This window comes from Pterocles gutturalis, unplaced genomic scaffold (assembly GCF_000699245.1).
Source record: "Pterocles gutturalis isolate BGI_N339 unplaced genomic scaffold, ASM69924v1 scaffold16180, whole genome shotgun sequence".
NCBI classification, from domain to species: Eukaryota; Metazoa; Chordata; class Aves; order Pterocliformes; family Pteroclidae; genus Pterocles; species Pterocles gutturalis.
Genome location: NW_010143827.1, coordinates 90,036 through 105,906, shown reverse-complemented (window position 1 = coordinate 105,906; position 15,871 = coordinate 90,036). Strand labels below are relative to the sequence as shown.

Genomic DNA, 15,871 nt, shown 5'->3' with positions numbered 1-15,871 from the left:
CCTGGGCAACCTGTTCCAGTGTGCCACCACCCTTTGGGTGAAAAACTTTCTCTTAACCTCTAACCTAAACCTCCCCGTCTTAGTTTAAAACCATTCCCCCTTGTCCTATCACTATCCACCCTCGTAAACAGTTGCTCCCCCTCCTGTTTATATTCTCCTTTCAAGTACTGGAAGGCTGCAATGAGGTCACCCCGGAGCCTTCTCTTCTCCAAGCTAAGCAAGCCCAGTTCCCTCAACCTTTCCTCACAGGAGAGGTGCTCCAGCCCTCTGATCATCTTAGTGGCCCTCCTCTGCACCTGCTCCAAGAGCTCCGCATCCTTCCTGTGCTGGGGGCCCCAGGCCTGGACACAGTACTCCAGATGGGGCCTCATAAGAGCCGAGTAGAGGGGCACAATCACCTCCCTCTCCCTGCTGGACACCCCTTTTTTAATGCCGCCCAAAACACAGTTGGCTTTGTGGGCTGCAAGCAGGCACTGCCGGCTCATATCCAGCTTCTCATCCACCAGGACCCCCACTGTCATTCCTGAGGCTATTCCTGTTCTTGTACTATGCCCACTGTTGTACTAGCATAAGATATAAATATTTCATCTGTGTGAGCCAAAACATTTGTGAACTTCACTGAGATTCTTGGACAAAAAGTTTGAGATATTTTACAGCTTAAGTAGTCTTAGAAGCAGTATAATAACCAAGCCATAATTCTAAGCAAAGCAATAAACCCTCTCGCAGGCAATTGCCACATCAAATGCCATCTTTCTTTTTAGTCAAATATATATGGCCAAGTGCCATATTTACCAAGAGGAATGAGATATCTAAGTCCCCTAAGTGACTGCTGAGTTGTAACCCTTTACAAAAAAGCTGAACATACAATTTCAGTTTGACCGTAGCCTTCATAGATAGTCAGTCCTGTTTGGCTTTTCCACTGTGCCATTACTTCTGGGTTGAGTGGTTCCCCTCCGGCCAAACAGTGTTTCAGGTTCTTGAATGCATACCTTCACAGACAGAGGACATTGCTGAGTATCAGAGGACAGAAAGGGACAAATTCTGCTCTCCCTGACATCTGTATGTCCAATCCCATGACTTCAGGACACACCAGACTCTCTTAGAGTTAGGGCCAGGGTTGAGAGAAAGTCTAGAGTTCCAGTTGGAGTGGGGCTGGAAAGGGGCTGCCAAAGCGGTGAGCTGCAAACACACGCAGGACTGACGGCAGTGCAGCCGCACATGTGCCTTCAAGGGCTGAATACTGGCCCCTGTATTTACCTCCTGTAATGCCTCCAGGCAAAATCTGCTCTGGTTTGGAGGTGCCTGAGGGTGGATTTCATTACCTCTCCCTGCAGTGCTAAGGAAAAGGCTCTGCCTCCTCGCAGTCCCTGCCCCCAACATAGAATTTCCACCACGCCAAGAGTTTAACTGGCTATAAGGGCCCACAGAAATCATTGAAAGAACCAGGCAATACCCTGAACGAACACGGCACGGTCACTTGTTAACAAACACTCAGTACCTGCTGAGGTCGTGTTGTACCAGCATGCGGTAGGCAGTTGAGGCGCTGCACAAAGTGGTCACTGGATATCTGCACAAGGTCTGACACATTAAATGAAATAGAGTTAAACAATATTGTGTTGGGAAAAAAACTTGCTGATAACTATTCCCTTCTGTTCCATACTAGGGCACAAATTACAAGACCTGATTGTAACCTCACGTAGATGGAAAGCAAAGCAATTGCCGTCGCTGTCAGTGTTCACGAAAGATGTTCCAGTGTCCCGGTGATACACTGACTGTTGTAAATCACTGGTGTACTGAATTTGTCTTGATACTCCCTTGAAGCATAAAGACCATCCCTTGGTATGAAACCCTGGCCCTGAAGGTGCAATGTAACTTTTGCAGAGGACTTCAGTAAAGCCCACCCCTCACCCTGGGACAGTCAGGCACCTCAAAATGGAGGCACTTAAAATTACAGGTTTCTTTTGAACATTTTGCCTATGTCAGTCGTTTATGTAGCCCCACACTTTCTGAAATGGACTGTCACAAATCTTTAGATATGCTGCAGTTCCCTCAGCTGTCCTGACAAAAGGCCTGACGTGCAGAGCTAAGTCACTGGCTGAGTTGTGAGTAATGCTGTATTAAAAGGTTGTTTTGGACTGGCAAATTTACATATCCTCCTCAGCTGGGACAGAACAAAGGACGAGTGCCTTGCTAGCAAAATAAAGATCTTAGCTGAGCCTCTGCTTTCTGACACATCTTTATTTCTCACCCCTAACACCAGAAGTTCATTCACAGTCACTCAGGTAGAGCGAAACCTTACTTTTCTTTTCTAATCTGATTTCCGCCTGCAACGAAAATTTGCTCAGAGAGGGGGACAGGTAACGATAAATAAAAGCAAGGGGGAAACCTTTCATTCACCAGCCTTCACTCAGCCACACCGTGGGTAAGGCAGCCTCTACTACCAAACTTCATTTTGTGCAGAGATGTGAAACCCTATGCACATTGCAAGTGGATGTTTGCAAGGCCTAGAAATTTATACAAAAAAGAAAACCAAATTAGTAAGTACCTTTTAGAAAGGAAATGAAACAGGATTAAAATCCCCAAATAACCCCCACGTGTTAGGCACGTACACTTTTTCCATTGAGCCATTTGGGAACGGCACTCTTCCCATGGTGTTAGATTAGAACTCAGATGGGCTTGAGAGGGTTGAAAATAATTTAAGAGCAAGGCAATCTCACAACTTCAGTGTTTTCCAGTACCAACTTGCCTTTCTTAAGGGTCAGAGCAGTGTAATTAAAATATTAATTTACATGCAATTCAGCTCATTTATCATTTCAATACTGAAATACAGGAGGGGAGAGATTTAAGTAATACCAGTAACTCCTACTGATCGGAAGCAGCTGGTAATATTCTGTGCCCAAAAGAGTCCTGCTGCAAAATCCTTCCTGTATTATATTCCTATTCAACGAACAATCCCCTTGTGGTTATGCCATCTTAAAACAGCTAATCCCATAAACCTAAGAGGCTTAGTATTGTGGCCTGCCTGAAAAACAACATGAAATATGAGTAATGGTTCATTGTGAGCATGGTGTTCTTACATTTAAGACTGCTTCTGGGTCAAACTGTGGCATGGCATGTGCAAAAACACACGTGCCCTGGAACCATGGACCAAAAATGCTCCCAATAGCTCCCTTTATCCAAGCAGTGTCTGACATGTTCCACATGATGTCCGAGGGAGTCAAATTCATCCAGTATCTGTTGAAGACAAAGGTGGCCAATATAAGGAAGTCTGCAAGTGGAAAGTAACAATGTGAGGGGTTTTTTGTTGTTGGTTGTTTTTTTGGGGCTGTGGTTTTGGTTTTTTTGGTTTCTTTTTTTCTTTTTTCTTTTTTTTTTTTTTTTTTGCTTAGAAAGGCATGGTAAATTTGATTCAAAACTCAAGAGCTCAAATAAATGCCTTTTGTCTAGCCTTTATACTGATGGCAAAGATAAAAGAAAATCAAACAGTATCCTAACTCATTATTTAGCCTGGATTAACAGGCAAGTAGTTTCTAAAATGGAGCCATATACCATGTTGAACAAGATCTTTGTTTGCTGGGTACAATTGAGCCGAGGAGACCAAAAGACATTACATGTATGGTATTGTGGGAGCCTCATCATCTACCACAATTTTATCATATACAAAAACTCTTCTGTTTCCTTCACATTTCAGAGCTGTAAAGGCATTGTTAGCTGAATACTTTACCTTCCACAGAGAAAATAACCCAGACCAAAGCTTCCATAGGAATGTTCAACCATTTTGGGAGAACCTGTGGTGCCACTGGTAAAATAGATTGTCATTGGATCCTGGCTTTTTGTCTTCACGCAGGTATGGACAGCGGGGGCAGCCCTTAAAGAAAATGAAAGGTTATATGAAACAGTGGCTGGTGTTATTCAGCACACTTAGCTTGGATCTTTTGTGCGCAGGATATGTAGGACTGTTTGTACATTGCGATGTGAGGGATAAGGAACTCCTGAGATCTCCTCGCTCCTGCACTACTACTTCTATATTAAGTGTTGCTGATCTTGCTCTTTAACTATTCGGCGTGTCCACCTTCTCCAGAGTAAAAACACCAACAGGCTCTCTTTTATTTGCTTCCCTTAACAACCACCAAAAGGCCCAGCATCTTGCGTTTGACTAAAGTGCTCTCCAGAAAGCATATCTTCCAGCCTTAATGTGATCAGCTGAGGGAGGACCCACCATTTCTTTGGTAGGTGGTCTCACTAGTTAATCATCCTTGCATGTTTGGGAAGTATGAGGAGGCTCCAACTCTTGGTTGTCTGGCACAAGACAGGGAAATATTTCTCATCTCTTACTAGGATGAGAAAGCAAAACTGTTTCTTTTTCTCTGCCGGGACTGATGTTCAAAAAGATTTTGCTTGGCATGCAAACACTGCCCATGCCTGCGAGGTTGGGCATGCACAGTCTGTGTCCCCAGGCCAGCCCTCTCCCTGTCTGGCTGGCAGGCACACAGGCTGCCTGGGAGCCCCCACTCCAGAGTCCCTCAGGGCCAGCTTAGAAGTCAGCTAAGGCACCGAGGATAAGGGGAACTGGGAAGTCTAGGCAATTAGCCTACTGTAGGCAAGCTGCCAGTGATCTGGCAAGACATGGAGGCAGGCAGGACAGCAGCCCAGCTCTCTGGGAAGACTGGGAGCCTGACTGCTCAGCAACCCTAGAGCCAGACAGCCAGCACTTTGCAAGGCAGCCACCCAGGGAAACCAGACAGCCTACCTGCCTGACCGCCGGTGGCAGTCTCGGCACAACTGACGCACTTCCAGACAGTATTTATGTTTTATCAAATCAATTTTACCCTCTGCCATGGAACTGAGCCATGGAATGTTGGCTTAGCATGCACGAGGATTCATCAAATTGACTTGACAACGTTTCAGTATCTCTAGGAGATCTGAGAATGTGGTGTTACTGCTTCCTCTGTCTTCCAGTTTAGTGACACTTAAGTGGGCAATCGTTCAAAGGAGCAGATGGAAATACAGTGAGACTGAAGACTGGGCTGCACAGGTAATGCTAGTTCAGAAGCTCTTAAAGTGACTGAAGAGCTTGGATCCCACCTTGAAAGAACTGTTTTAGCTATATAGATGCTTTTAACAAAATATCAGCTGGTAAAATCACACCTGGGGCCTGAGCAGATTACAGCAGGGTGTTTGCTTCCCTTTCCCACCCTGCCTCTCCACCCCTACGGTCCCACGTGCTGCAGTGCAGAGCTGTCTGCTGGGTGCCATTTCAGTGGCTGCTTTTCAGCAGTGAGACAGGTGGATTCCTAAACACATTAGGTTCATTTTGCAGTGCCCTTTTTTAGCTTTTCATAGTGACATGCTATTCACAATAGCCTTATCAACAAGTTTTAGGAATATTGATTGGAATAATTTCTATAGAATATTTTTCTTTGTGCTTTAGAGGGTAAATAGACCACAGCTGTCAATAAAAGAGGCTTTACTGTCCATTTTTCTGTATTATTTCATAGTCATATATAAAATACATACACATCATAAGACTGTATTTATTTTTTAATTAGCAATTTGGCTATTCCTAAATATTCTCTTTCTTCATAGAAAAGAGACTAAATTGCCTTCACCCCCGCCCCCTCAAAGGTATCTAGTTCATCAATGAGACACAAGGGCACAAGTGTGTTTAAACAACATAAGAAATTTTCCACTAGAGATAACTAGGATGGAGTTAAGGTAGAAGGCACTTACTTGAGCAAATCGCTGAAGTACAGCCACTCAGCCCTCCTGCTTTCAGATATGATTAGCTTCGTTTTCAGAAACTGGCACTTAGATGCAACCAAGTCCACCGCGGGAGCAAGCGCATCAGTTGTAATTATGCACTTAGCCTTGGAAGCCAGCAATCTATAGCAAATGTCTTCTGCTGTCAGTTGTGTTGTCCCTGGGATGATGATAACACCTGAAAGTGCAATAAAATGGGAAATTTATTAAGTATTTTTCACTTTCAGTCCTCATCACTTCATAGCTTCTCCTGATTTGTTGAATACCAGAACCATTCAATCCAGAAATGAGAACGTATAACAAGTCCACCACACCTGAACTTGAAACACAGATGTGCAGATCTTAAGTACAAAATAGCTCCTGTTTCTATTAGATTGATTGCTCCGGGCACAACGTAAGTTGAAAGTATAACTTTGGGGCAGTAAACACTAGCAGCTTTAACTTAAGTCTGTTGAAGTTAAATCAAATTGATTTACTACAATCAAACTGATTTAATACAACCAACAGAAGCCACAGAAAGTTAAATAAAAATGATCAAGGGAATTCCATCTGTCATAAGAGACTATCCCTGTTAGCCTCTTTGATTGTCAAATGTTCAAGCTACAAAGTCAAGTAATTACGTTAAATGAACTGTTAACCAACTTTTGGCATAGAAGGTAACACACAATGTCCAGACCATCAGGAATGATACAATTCACCTGTTCGCATACAAGCCACATTCAGCAGCCACCACTCTGGGATTCGGGGTAGAATCACTAAAACTCGGTCTCCTCTTTGCAGATTGCATGGCCCAGAGAGCATGTTAGCCACTTTTTGAGACAGGATACCCAGCTCTTCAAAGCTCCATTTCGTTTCATCTCCTTTTCCATTTATCCACCACAGAGCTGGATTTGATGGTCTCTTTTTTTCCTATACACAACACAAGGGTAAACAGCATGCTGGTTACTTCTGAGACTCCTGTAGTTCCTTGCAGAGTTTTTGGGATGCTCCAGGCAGTGGAATCTGATACCGTTACACATTCTAGTGCAGGGATATTAAGCATGTTTTGTTTAAAAGAGCCCTTTTCCAAGGCACATATAAGTTGGTGTGTACATCTACTTGATTTTCAATGCTCATAAATTACTTAGAGGTTTTTACAAACCCAGCACTGCACACACTGCTGAATCAGAGTCACAGAGACAAAGCACCATGTCTCTTCTGATGCTAAAGCAAATTGCCTCTCCTTTCTCTGCAATGTAAGGTTATGTTAAAATAGAAACAGGGGAGTAAATTCTTCTCCCGCTGAAGCCAGTGATGGTTTTAGACTTGACTTTGTGGTAGGGGCACAGCTTCTCTAAAAATACTGAATCTACAGGGTCAGAAATGCTACCTTTTCTATTTGAGACCACTTGTCCAGCACATCGCTTGCAAAATTAAAGTACTCAGGTACTTCCTGTTCAGAACGACTGATAGCTTCATAATCTGTGAAATTCAAAGGTGCAAAAGTCTTGTGATGATGGTGGAATAATCTGCAGAGTGTCTGGATGCTCAATGGGGACCGCAACACTTGAAATTCAAGTAAAATCTTCATAGCACAAAAGCAGATATATGGGGGCTTTTGGAGACGATAACCATCAGAAGTATTTTTTAATGATTATTTCCCTCCTACAAGAGACAGAAAAATCAATAATAGTATTATGATGTGCACACTCCCAGATGAGCTGTTGGCTCCAAATGGATCAGGTGTGTACAGAGCAGCAAGTCCACCTCTGTACTACATTTTATCCCATCTCTCCGTATGTGTAAGCTAGAGCTCTGGTAACCCTTTCAAGTCTCATGCTTTTTCATCTGTCCACAGGTTCCTCAGAGAATTCCCCACGGAGCTGACAATTCCTATTCTGCCCAACCAAAGTAGGGGCTTGAACCTGTGAACAGCTGGGTGTTTAAAAAAAACCAAACCAAACCAAACCAAGAACTTGTCAGGACTTGTATCCACTAATCCCATGTTTTGAGCAGCACACCAGTCTCACCGAGCCCTACAAGGCTGCTAATGGCAAACGCAGATCTGCTTGCAGGATGGATGCCATCTGCTGTTCCTGGTTTTTGCCTCACAATACAGGATATAACCACCACACACAACTACTCAAAGACCAGAGTAGTTGCTAGCAAGTAGCGGTGAGGGGTCTGTGCATTTAGGCAATATGGAAGAGATGTGATAAAGATCCTTACTGTTGCTTTTGTTGCTAAAGCAATAAATGTTAGCCAGATGTATGTTCCACATTGCACCATTTGCTCTGCCTTCCTTTTGTCCAAAAAAAAGATTGTTCCCCCTCCTCCCCCTGGCATTTGGGTTGTATTAGTTGGATATCAAAATAATATGAAAAACTCAGAGGTAGTTTTCACATTCTGTTACTGATTTGCTTACCAGACTAATGCTTTTGCCATACTGCATTTGTCCTTAAATATACAGAGTTACACTTGGTTTCACAAAATCCCATTTGTAGTTGTGTATTCCTCTGAAAACACTTTGCAAAAGAGTGAAGTGAATTAGAGCCAGATGTGTGGGAACATGGTGCTCAGGATACATTCAGCTTCAGAGACTAAAAGCCACAGACGGCGGCTTTTTTCTTTTTTTTCCACATAGTCTGCTTATAACATATTGCTTCTTATCTCTATCCTTAACAGGTCATTAAAAAAAGCCTGATTCCAGAACTTGTGGTTAATCAGTGAAATCTTTGTAGAATTGGCTGCCGTTTTATTTTTCTCTTAGATCTGAGCCAGTGGTTGCAGACTCAGACCTAGAAGATGTTCTTGCAGAAAGAAGCTACTTCTTCAGTCTGCTTGATACAAAACTGAAAAGTATGACTACTCTCTGGCAGTCCACCCTCCTTCATAAAAGTGAGAATCATGTGAAGAAAGAGGAATAAAACACGGCATTATAGATTTTTTTTCTTACATTAGCAGATGGCACCTGTAATTTCTGAGAAGACTAAGTATTTTAACAACTACTAAATAAAACCAGTTTCTCAGAGTATTTAAATAGGTTGTTCTTACCTGGAGATGTTATTCGTTATCAGGTGAGACTTCTTTCAGCTCCTCCTCATGTATCTTGCCTAGTACTTAATTGGTGAGTATTGCCTCCTCCTGGATGACACTAGTTCTCTGAGCAGTTGGAGCCCTTCATTAGTGTCATATGTCACATTCTGTGGTGGTGATTATTTCCCCCCCAAGAGCATGGATTTAATTTCTTCAATTACCTTCTGAAGAAAGGCACAATCACTGAAAAAGTTGAGAGAAGATGGAAAGCGCTGAGCGTGAATGACTGCATTTCTGGTTCACTGCCTCTGGAGAATGGATAATCCACCACACATTAATATATAACTCTATTCTATGGCACCAAGGGCTTTGGAAATGGCAACAGTGGGGCTATATTTTCAGATTCTGAAATTAAACTTAGTATGAGAATTGGTATGATAAAGATATGAAGATTATAAAAGCCTGGTGCCAAATAAATATCACCTACAACATCTGATGGACACTTCTGTGGAGAAAATACATGAAGTTCAGACATGGGCCATCAGCTATGAGGAGGACAATGAAAACTCAAAGTAATTGCTATGAGACAGGGTGACAAAGGCATGAGACACAAAATCCCTGCTCTGGAAGGCAGCAATGTGATGCAGGAACTCCAGCTATTCAATTACAAGACACTTGGTTTAGGTGAATCTACAACAGTCACAGTACAGTCTGCTTGTTTTGCTACTGCAGGCAATAAGCCCTGCGAGGGGAAAATATTTTTAAGCTAAGACCTAGCTGAATAAAGGCTACACAGAAACATGAACATAGACTATATAATATATAGAGACTGTATACAAATATAGGTATTTAAAAGACATGTAGATGTGGCACTTACGGACATGATTTAGGGGTGGTCTTGGCAGTGTCTTTTCCAACCTAAATTGTTCTATATAGAGGCAATAAAGGGTATAATTAAGGATCAGAGTCAGGAAACAATCAGAGATGCTGCTAGAAACAACTAACACAGATAGCAGCCATGGAAGTAATGGAGCATGGAGAGGCAGAACCAGGCTGTTAGAGCCCATGTATGGAATCTCTGCAGGCGTCAATGCATGGCCAGTCTCCCAGGAAAACCGCTGAATTGCTATGTGTCAGGGGTATCTGAAAGCTTTCAGGTTACTTTTGCAAACTGAACATAAGATCTGAAATTACTCAGAAGTAAACTATCCAATTTCACATCTGTGTCTTTGCACAGGTAATGTACAACCTCTCTCCCTTTTTTCTGTGTCTTATGGACTCAGAGCCAGCTCCCCTGACCTACTGCTGTAGAGATTACTGTCAGGGATGACTCTCCCGAGCTTGGTAAATCGCATGATATTCTGGAAAAGCATATTCTCAAAGCTAAAGTAATCCTGTTCCTCATTTTAACACTTTAAAAAGGGCATACAGCACACTGCCTGAAGTGACACTGTTCACTGATGTTAAGGTGATCTGAAAAGAGAATTACCCCATTTTTCTTATCTGACTGCTATTTAACTGGTTCTGCTTCTCCTCCTACCATTTTTCAATCAAGATTAGGAGCAAGGATAACTATGTCTCAAGGTGCCTGGAAGCCCATGTACTCAGTCAGAGTAATTAAAATGGACAGGGCAATGACAACCACATGCAATTCCTAGTGAAACCTGGAGAAAAACACAGTGCAGTGCTCAGTTTTTTGAATTTACACTTCAGGAGCACACACAGTGAGATCCTGAGCAAGAATGTTCGGGCCGAGGCTTGAGGAACTTCACGCCTCTGTAGCAGGGCACAGTATCTTCCTCTCCCCATGTTGCAAATGACTTCTCCCACTCCTCACTTTACTGCGGTTGTTAAGCGGCTTTTGAGCTGTGTAATACACACACACATGCATTAAGCTCATCTTCAACCCAATGCGGAGAGACTGAAATCAATGAGTGAGTTAGCTCACAAGTTTCCAAGGCAGCCAGATTTGGCCCTTTTCCCAAGGTAAACTCAGGTAAATTCCCCAGAGCACTCAGAGGCTTACAGCAACAACTCTGGTGACATCCCCCTGTGGCTGCCTGCACCATGTAAATACATTCCAAGACACAGAACACAGCTGCTGTTTGGAAATGTTATTAACCATTATTCAGTGCAATACGATGGGCGATACACACAGATGGGTCAGCCTCATTTGTCCTCAAAGTTCTAGAACAAACAAATAAAAAAGTATGACAATCTCCACACATGGAAAAAAACAGTTGACCGGTGATCTTCATGGTAGCAGCAATGAAATCTAGAGAAGTTTCTCATTTGCTCACCAAAATGTAACTACCTGCTCCCAGAAAGTAAAATTTAGAGAAGCTGTCGATGCAAAGGTAGCAGAGAACCACCCAAGGCAGATGATGCAGTTCCTCTCTGGCATGTCTGTTGCTTATTTCGAGTACAACATTCTCATTTGCTCACCAAAATGTAACTACCTGCTCCCAGAAAGTAAAATTTAGAGAAGCTGTCGATGCCACCCAAGGCAGATGATGCCTCTCTGGCATGTCTGTTGCTTATTTCAAGTACAACACTTTGGACAGCAGGCAGCCTAAAGACTTTGTGGAATCAAGCTCCAAAGGACTGATTAATAAAAAAACCAAAACCCACCTCCTTTCAGTCACTTTTGTAATTTCCTTAAAAAATGTAACACTCTCAGGACGCAAATACTCAGAGTGGGGTTTATTTTTCATGTGACGTCTAATTATGCTCCTAAATAAATAAATTTTCAACTATCCCCTGGTTTCAGTAGTACAAGCTCAGATCCAGTTAGATTGATGTAATCTACACAGAGGCAGCATTTTGTGCATTTGCTTTCTCTTTATTTTTGACCTCAGGCAATTACGTGCTTTGTAGCTGGAAAGCAAAGCAATATCCATTTCAGAGCTTAAGGGTATGAAAAGAGGTGAGATCCACCTGCAGAACCCTCCTGGCACAGCCTCTTCTGGGACTTGTGTTTGTTTGCCAGTTAATAATTCAATTAGTAGTCCTGAAAGGTCATCAACAGCTTTTACACTGCACGTTTGCTATTTTCCCGGGCCCTTGGTACAACAGCAGACGTGCTCAAGGCTACTGCATAGTGGGTTTACAGCAGAACTAGGAACACTTGAGATAAATAACCCTGGAGGTTTTTTTTGTTCACTGGTGTTTCTATGCTCCCAGTAAATACAGCCTTGGTCATAGAGTTCAACTACTGCTTGTATCTTCTGAAGCAAGAATAAAGAGTACACAGTCTGTGCTGTAGCAGCGCTGTGCGAGGTGCGAGTGCTTCAGAGGGGTAACAAGAAATGTGAGATGTGACCTAATAGGGATGATCTAAACATCTGCTGCATCCATACCTACCTAACTGTGCTTGACTGTTATGGAAATATCTCACAGTCTAAACTGACTACTCAGTCCAGGAAATCCTTGATTATATTTAATCCTGAAAGTTCATGTGACCCAGCACTGGCTAAAGCTGGAAGTCTGATCATCAACAATTATTAAAAAACATTCTCACAAAATTATTTAACACATAGCTGTATACTTTGTGGCTTTCAGCGATAACAATACAGATTCCAAAATAAAAGCAAAAGCTAAAGGCAAGCCTGATTTCCCCTCTTTTATCATTATTTTCAAAACAGTTTATCTCATATACATTTAAACTTATTCTAAAGCAATACATTGATTTAGAAACATCCTAAAACACCAGAACAAAAATCTGTATCTTCTGCTCTTACTCAGAGGGTCATCCAGCACCTCTTAACAGTGAAAGAGAACAGGATGCCAGAAGGCAGAAAAGCAGTCCAGGATGAGCATGTTCTGATCAGGAGCAAAGCTAAGCTCTTCCCCACCCTTTGTTCCTTCCTTTGTATTTTGCCAGAGATCACCTTTGGTAGTTGTTGAACAAACTCCAACTCGTCTGTAAAAAGAAGTTAGACACAGTTTAGCAGTTTGACACGGCTTCATTCCAAGCTGAGTTCCTTTCCTGTGGCAATCCTGTTATTTTAAAAGCTACCAGCTCTTTTGAGGATGAAGCAGGAAGGCAACACATCAGTCCCAGTGTCCAACAAAAAGAACGAGTTGTGTTAGAGAAACAGAGCTCCTCAGTAGTGTGGGACCATCACATGCCACTGAATCTGAGCAGAACTTGGACTTCAATGGGAGCAACTAAGGGAATTTATTTGGTTGCTTGAAACACAGGGCAGTGAGGCAGAGCTCAGACTCCTACCCACACACCAAACAGAAGTGTTTTGATTCACCTGTTTGTTTCTTCATTTTTTTTTTTTGTGAGGTTGAGGTTTTGTATCATTACAAAACTGCACTAAAATGTTGGCGAGTCTGACTGACCCAATGTGTACATTGAGAAGTTTGTGACCGCAGCAGAGAGGAAACCTCCTGAGAGAGACCTTCCCTGCTGTAATGAGCGATTCACAGCACTGCGACAGGGCTCGGGGAAAACCCAGCCAGATCTGTCTGAAGCCCAATATAGACCAGTAGCAAAACCCAAGAATCTGTTCCAGGATTATACTTTTAAGATTGCTTTAAAAACAATTACTTCCCAAGGTCATAATTAGATTATGTTAAAAACTTATTACTTACTTAGAATAAATTGGTTATGTGACCCATCTGATTACTTCACTTCAGACAAAGTGGATTACTTTGCAAGAAGTACTTATTCACCTTTGAAATCTGGATGTGCTTAAAAAGAACCAGATTCTGAAACTGTGACCAGATTACATTTTTCAATGTGTTTTTATGATTGCACTTAAAAATCAAATGCTATTTCTAGTAATTCTACACCAAAAATGGGATTACGTTTAAAACACCCAACATGTTTTCCCTCTGTTCTGACTGAATCAAGGAGAGAAAAAAATTAATCTCCCAGAACAAAGCTGTTTATTACTCAGGAAAAGGTGAGGGAAATTTAAAACCCTGCATCACGGTTGTTGGAACCCTGTGCAGAAACTGAGGGAAGCCCAAGACAGACAGTGAAGCCTTTTCTGAAGAGTTTTGGTGAGAGCTGGCACATCACTGCTTAGCCAGCTGGGGCTATCCTGCTGCTCCTGATGAACTCTTCACGTTTAACTCTGAATGTGGATGCTAGGGGAGTTTGATTCCTGCCTCACCTGGAAAGGCTGTAGTGCTGTTTACCTCTGCGCTGCTCACTGCCACCGGTAATGAGATCTGAAAATCACGCTGAGATTCCCTCAAACCTGCCGCACCCTGATATTCTGCGACCAGTGCAAACTCCGATAACTCTGCTGACGAACTTGACAAGCTCTTGATTGGCTTTCATCCATGCTATAGTATTCAAACTCCCTGTTATTGTAACATCCAAGCACTATCTTTCTCTGTTCAGTTAGTCATTCAAAATGTCTAGAAACACATTAAATATTTTATAACTGTATTTAATTTGTAAAATCTGATTCTTTTGTACAAAATAATTAGGATAAATTTATGCTCATAGACACAATTTGATTAGGTGAAGGAACATTTCATTTCCCTGTACATAATCACAGTGAAATCTAATATAGGTTCATCTGTAGTTTCAATGTAAGAAGACATCAGATCTGATCAGGATAGGCCTGTGATGTTCAGCGAGGCAGTGTTCACAGAATGGGGTCAGATTTTCAATGTTACATTTCAAAACCTGATTAAAAGGTTCCAGGAGAAAGAAATCAAAATGCTACTATTCCAAAATATAACCTGTAGGTTAGATTAGAAGAGTTTTAATTTTAGGGTGCATTGCCAGGAACTACTTGTACATTCAGAACTCAGTGATACTTGCTTTTCTCAGGTATTTGCAAGGTGCAGTAACTGTTTTCCACATGCTGAGAAATTAATTTTTCAGGATCATGAGATGTAAATTCAGGAGACAGAGCAATAAAAGCTTTTACCACCTAAAGGAGAGAGCTCGAGTAAGGCAACACTCAGCAATCACTAACTTGATGAATAATGTTCAATAGAAAGACTAAGATGAATAACGCAATTTTCTACAATCAAATTTCTTTCAAGCCAGTGGAAATGTATATTTCTTAGACAGATGCTAGACAGCTTTCTGTTTTTCACCGCTTGTTGAGCTCCACAAATGGGCCCTAAAACTACTCACAGTGAACACAGTGGTGTTCCCAGCAGACAGGAATTCTTCACCATGTCTGAGCAGCCACGTCATGTCCTCGCAGTGCTCAAGAAGAGAGGTGACTTGGGTACGCCACTTTTGCTTAACGGTCTTCCTGAGTTGAATAGCTAGGGGATGTTGCTTCAAGGTGTAAGATCTTGTAGGGATTCAGAGAAGCCATTGCCAGAGTTTCAAATTGGCCTAGGTGCCCCTAATTTTTCTGAAATCAAAAGGAAGTTAGATGCCTCTTGGTCTCCTCAAATGTATTTGAAAACGCCAGTCTACATATTTACGATGTTAATATAAGCCAAGATTTCCCTCACGGATGTAGCTATTTCTCAATACACACGTGAGATGTTTTAGATACCAAGGCAGAAAGCTCCAGCCTGCAACAGGGCTCTGGTGAAATGGATACTTGGCAAGATCATGCTGCAACATCATGAGATAAACAGGGGGTGACAGGAAACACAGACTCCGGGCATTAAAAAGAAAGGAGTTCTGTTTGCTGCACGCTTGCTGAAACTTTTTGTCACTCCAACAAGCAAACAGCAAGCACGAATCAAAGAGACAGTGACACCATTATTTGATGGGAACAGAGCATGCCTCCCTCAGGAGAGGCAGATTTCATTACTCATTTTTACTAAGAAAGAATCTGTGGTGTTACAAAGAGAGGTGACTTACCCTAGATCAATCCATATGTCTGTGGGTGGTATAGAAATGGAGTCTATGTTTATGAATTTCCACTCTACTGAGAGCACTGTCTCCCCTCGTGCCTTGCATTAACAACCCACTGATGCAACAGCTTTTGCTTTCAATGACACACAATTTTTATTCTTACATTTAAAATAGTTGCTGCGTCATACTGTAGCTTGCCATGTGAAAAGATGCACAATCCCCAAATCCATGGAGAAAATGAGTGGAATAGTCAAATTTTATCCAGCCTGTATTAGACAAACCCCATAGTGTATCAGAGGA

At 42.2% G+C, this 15,871-nt stretch overlaps 1 protein-coding gene across 1 annotated transcript in view; it reads right to left on the bottom strand.

Moving 5' to 3' along the window:
- LOC104470089 (acyl-coenzyme A synthetase ACSM4, mitochondrial-like) overlaps positions 1-14,950 on the bottom strand; it is a 17,768-nt gene extending 2,818 nt beyond the window's left edge. The window contains exons 1-8 of the mRNA XM_010084887.1: positions 14,888-14,950; positions 7,130-7,324; positions 6,459-6,669; positions 5,731-5,938; positions 3,725-3,868; positions 3,078-3,234; positions 1,499-1,578; positions 866-989 (exon numbers count right to left, since the gene is read on the bottom strand). Of these exons, the coding sequence (XP_010083189.1) occupies positions 866-989; positions 1,499-1,578; positions 3,078-3,234; positions 3,725-3,868; positions 5,731-5,938; positions 6,459-6,669; positions 7,130-7,324; positions 14,888-14,950 (1,182 nt within the window). The remainder of the gene's footprint in view (positions 1-865; positions 990-1,498; positions 1,579-3,077; positions 3,235-3,724; positions 3,869-5,730; positions 5,939-6,458; positions 6,670-7,129; positions 7,325-14,887) is intronic.
- Between the last annotated feature and the right edge of the window lie 921 nt (positions 14,951-15,871).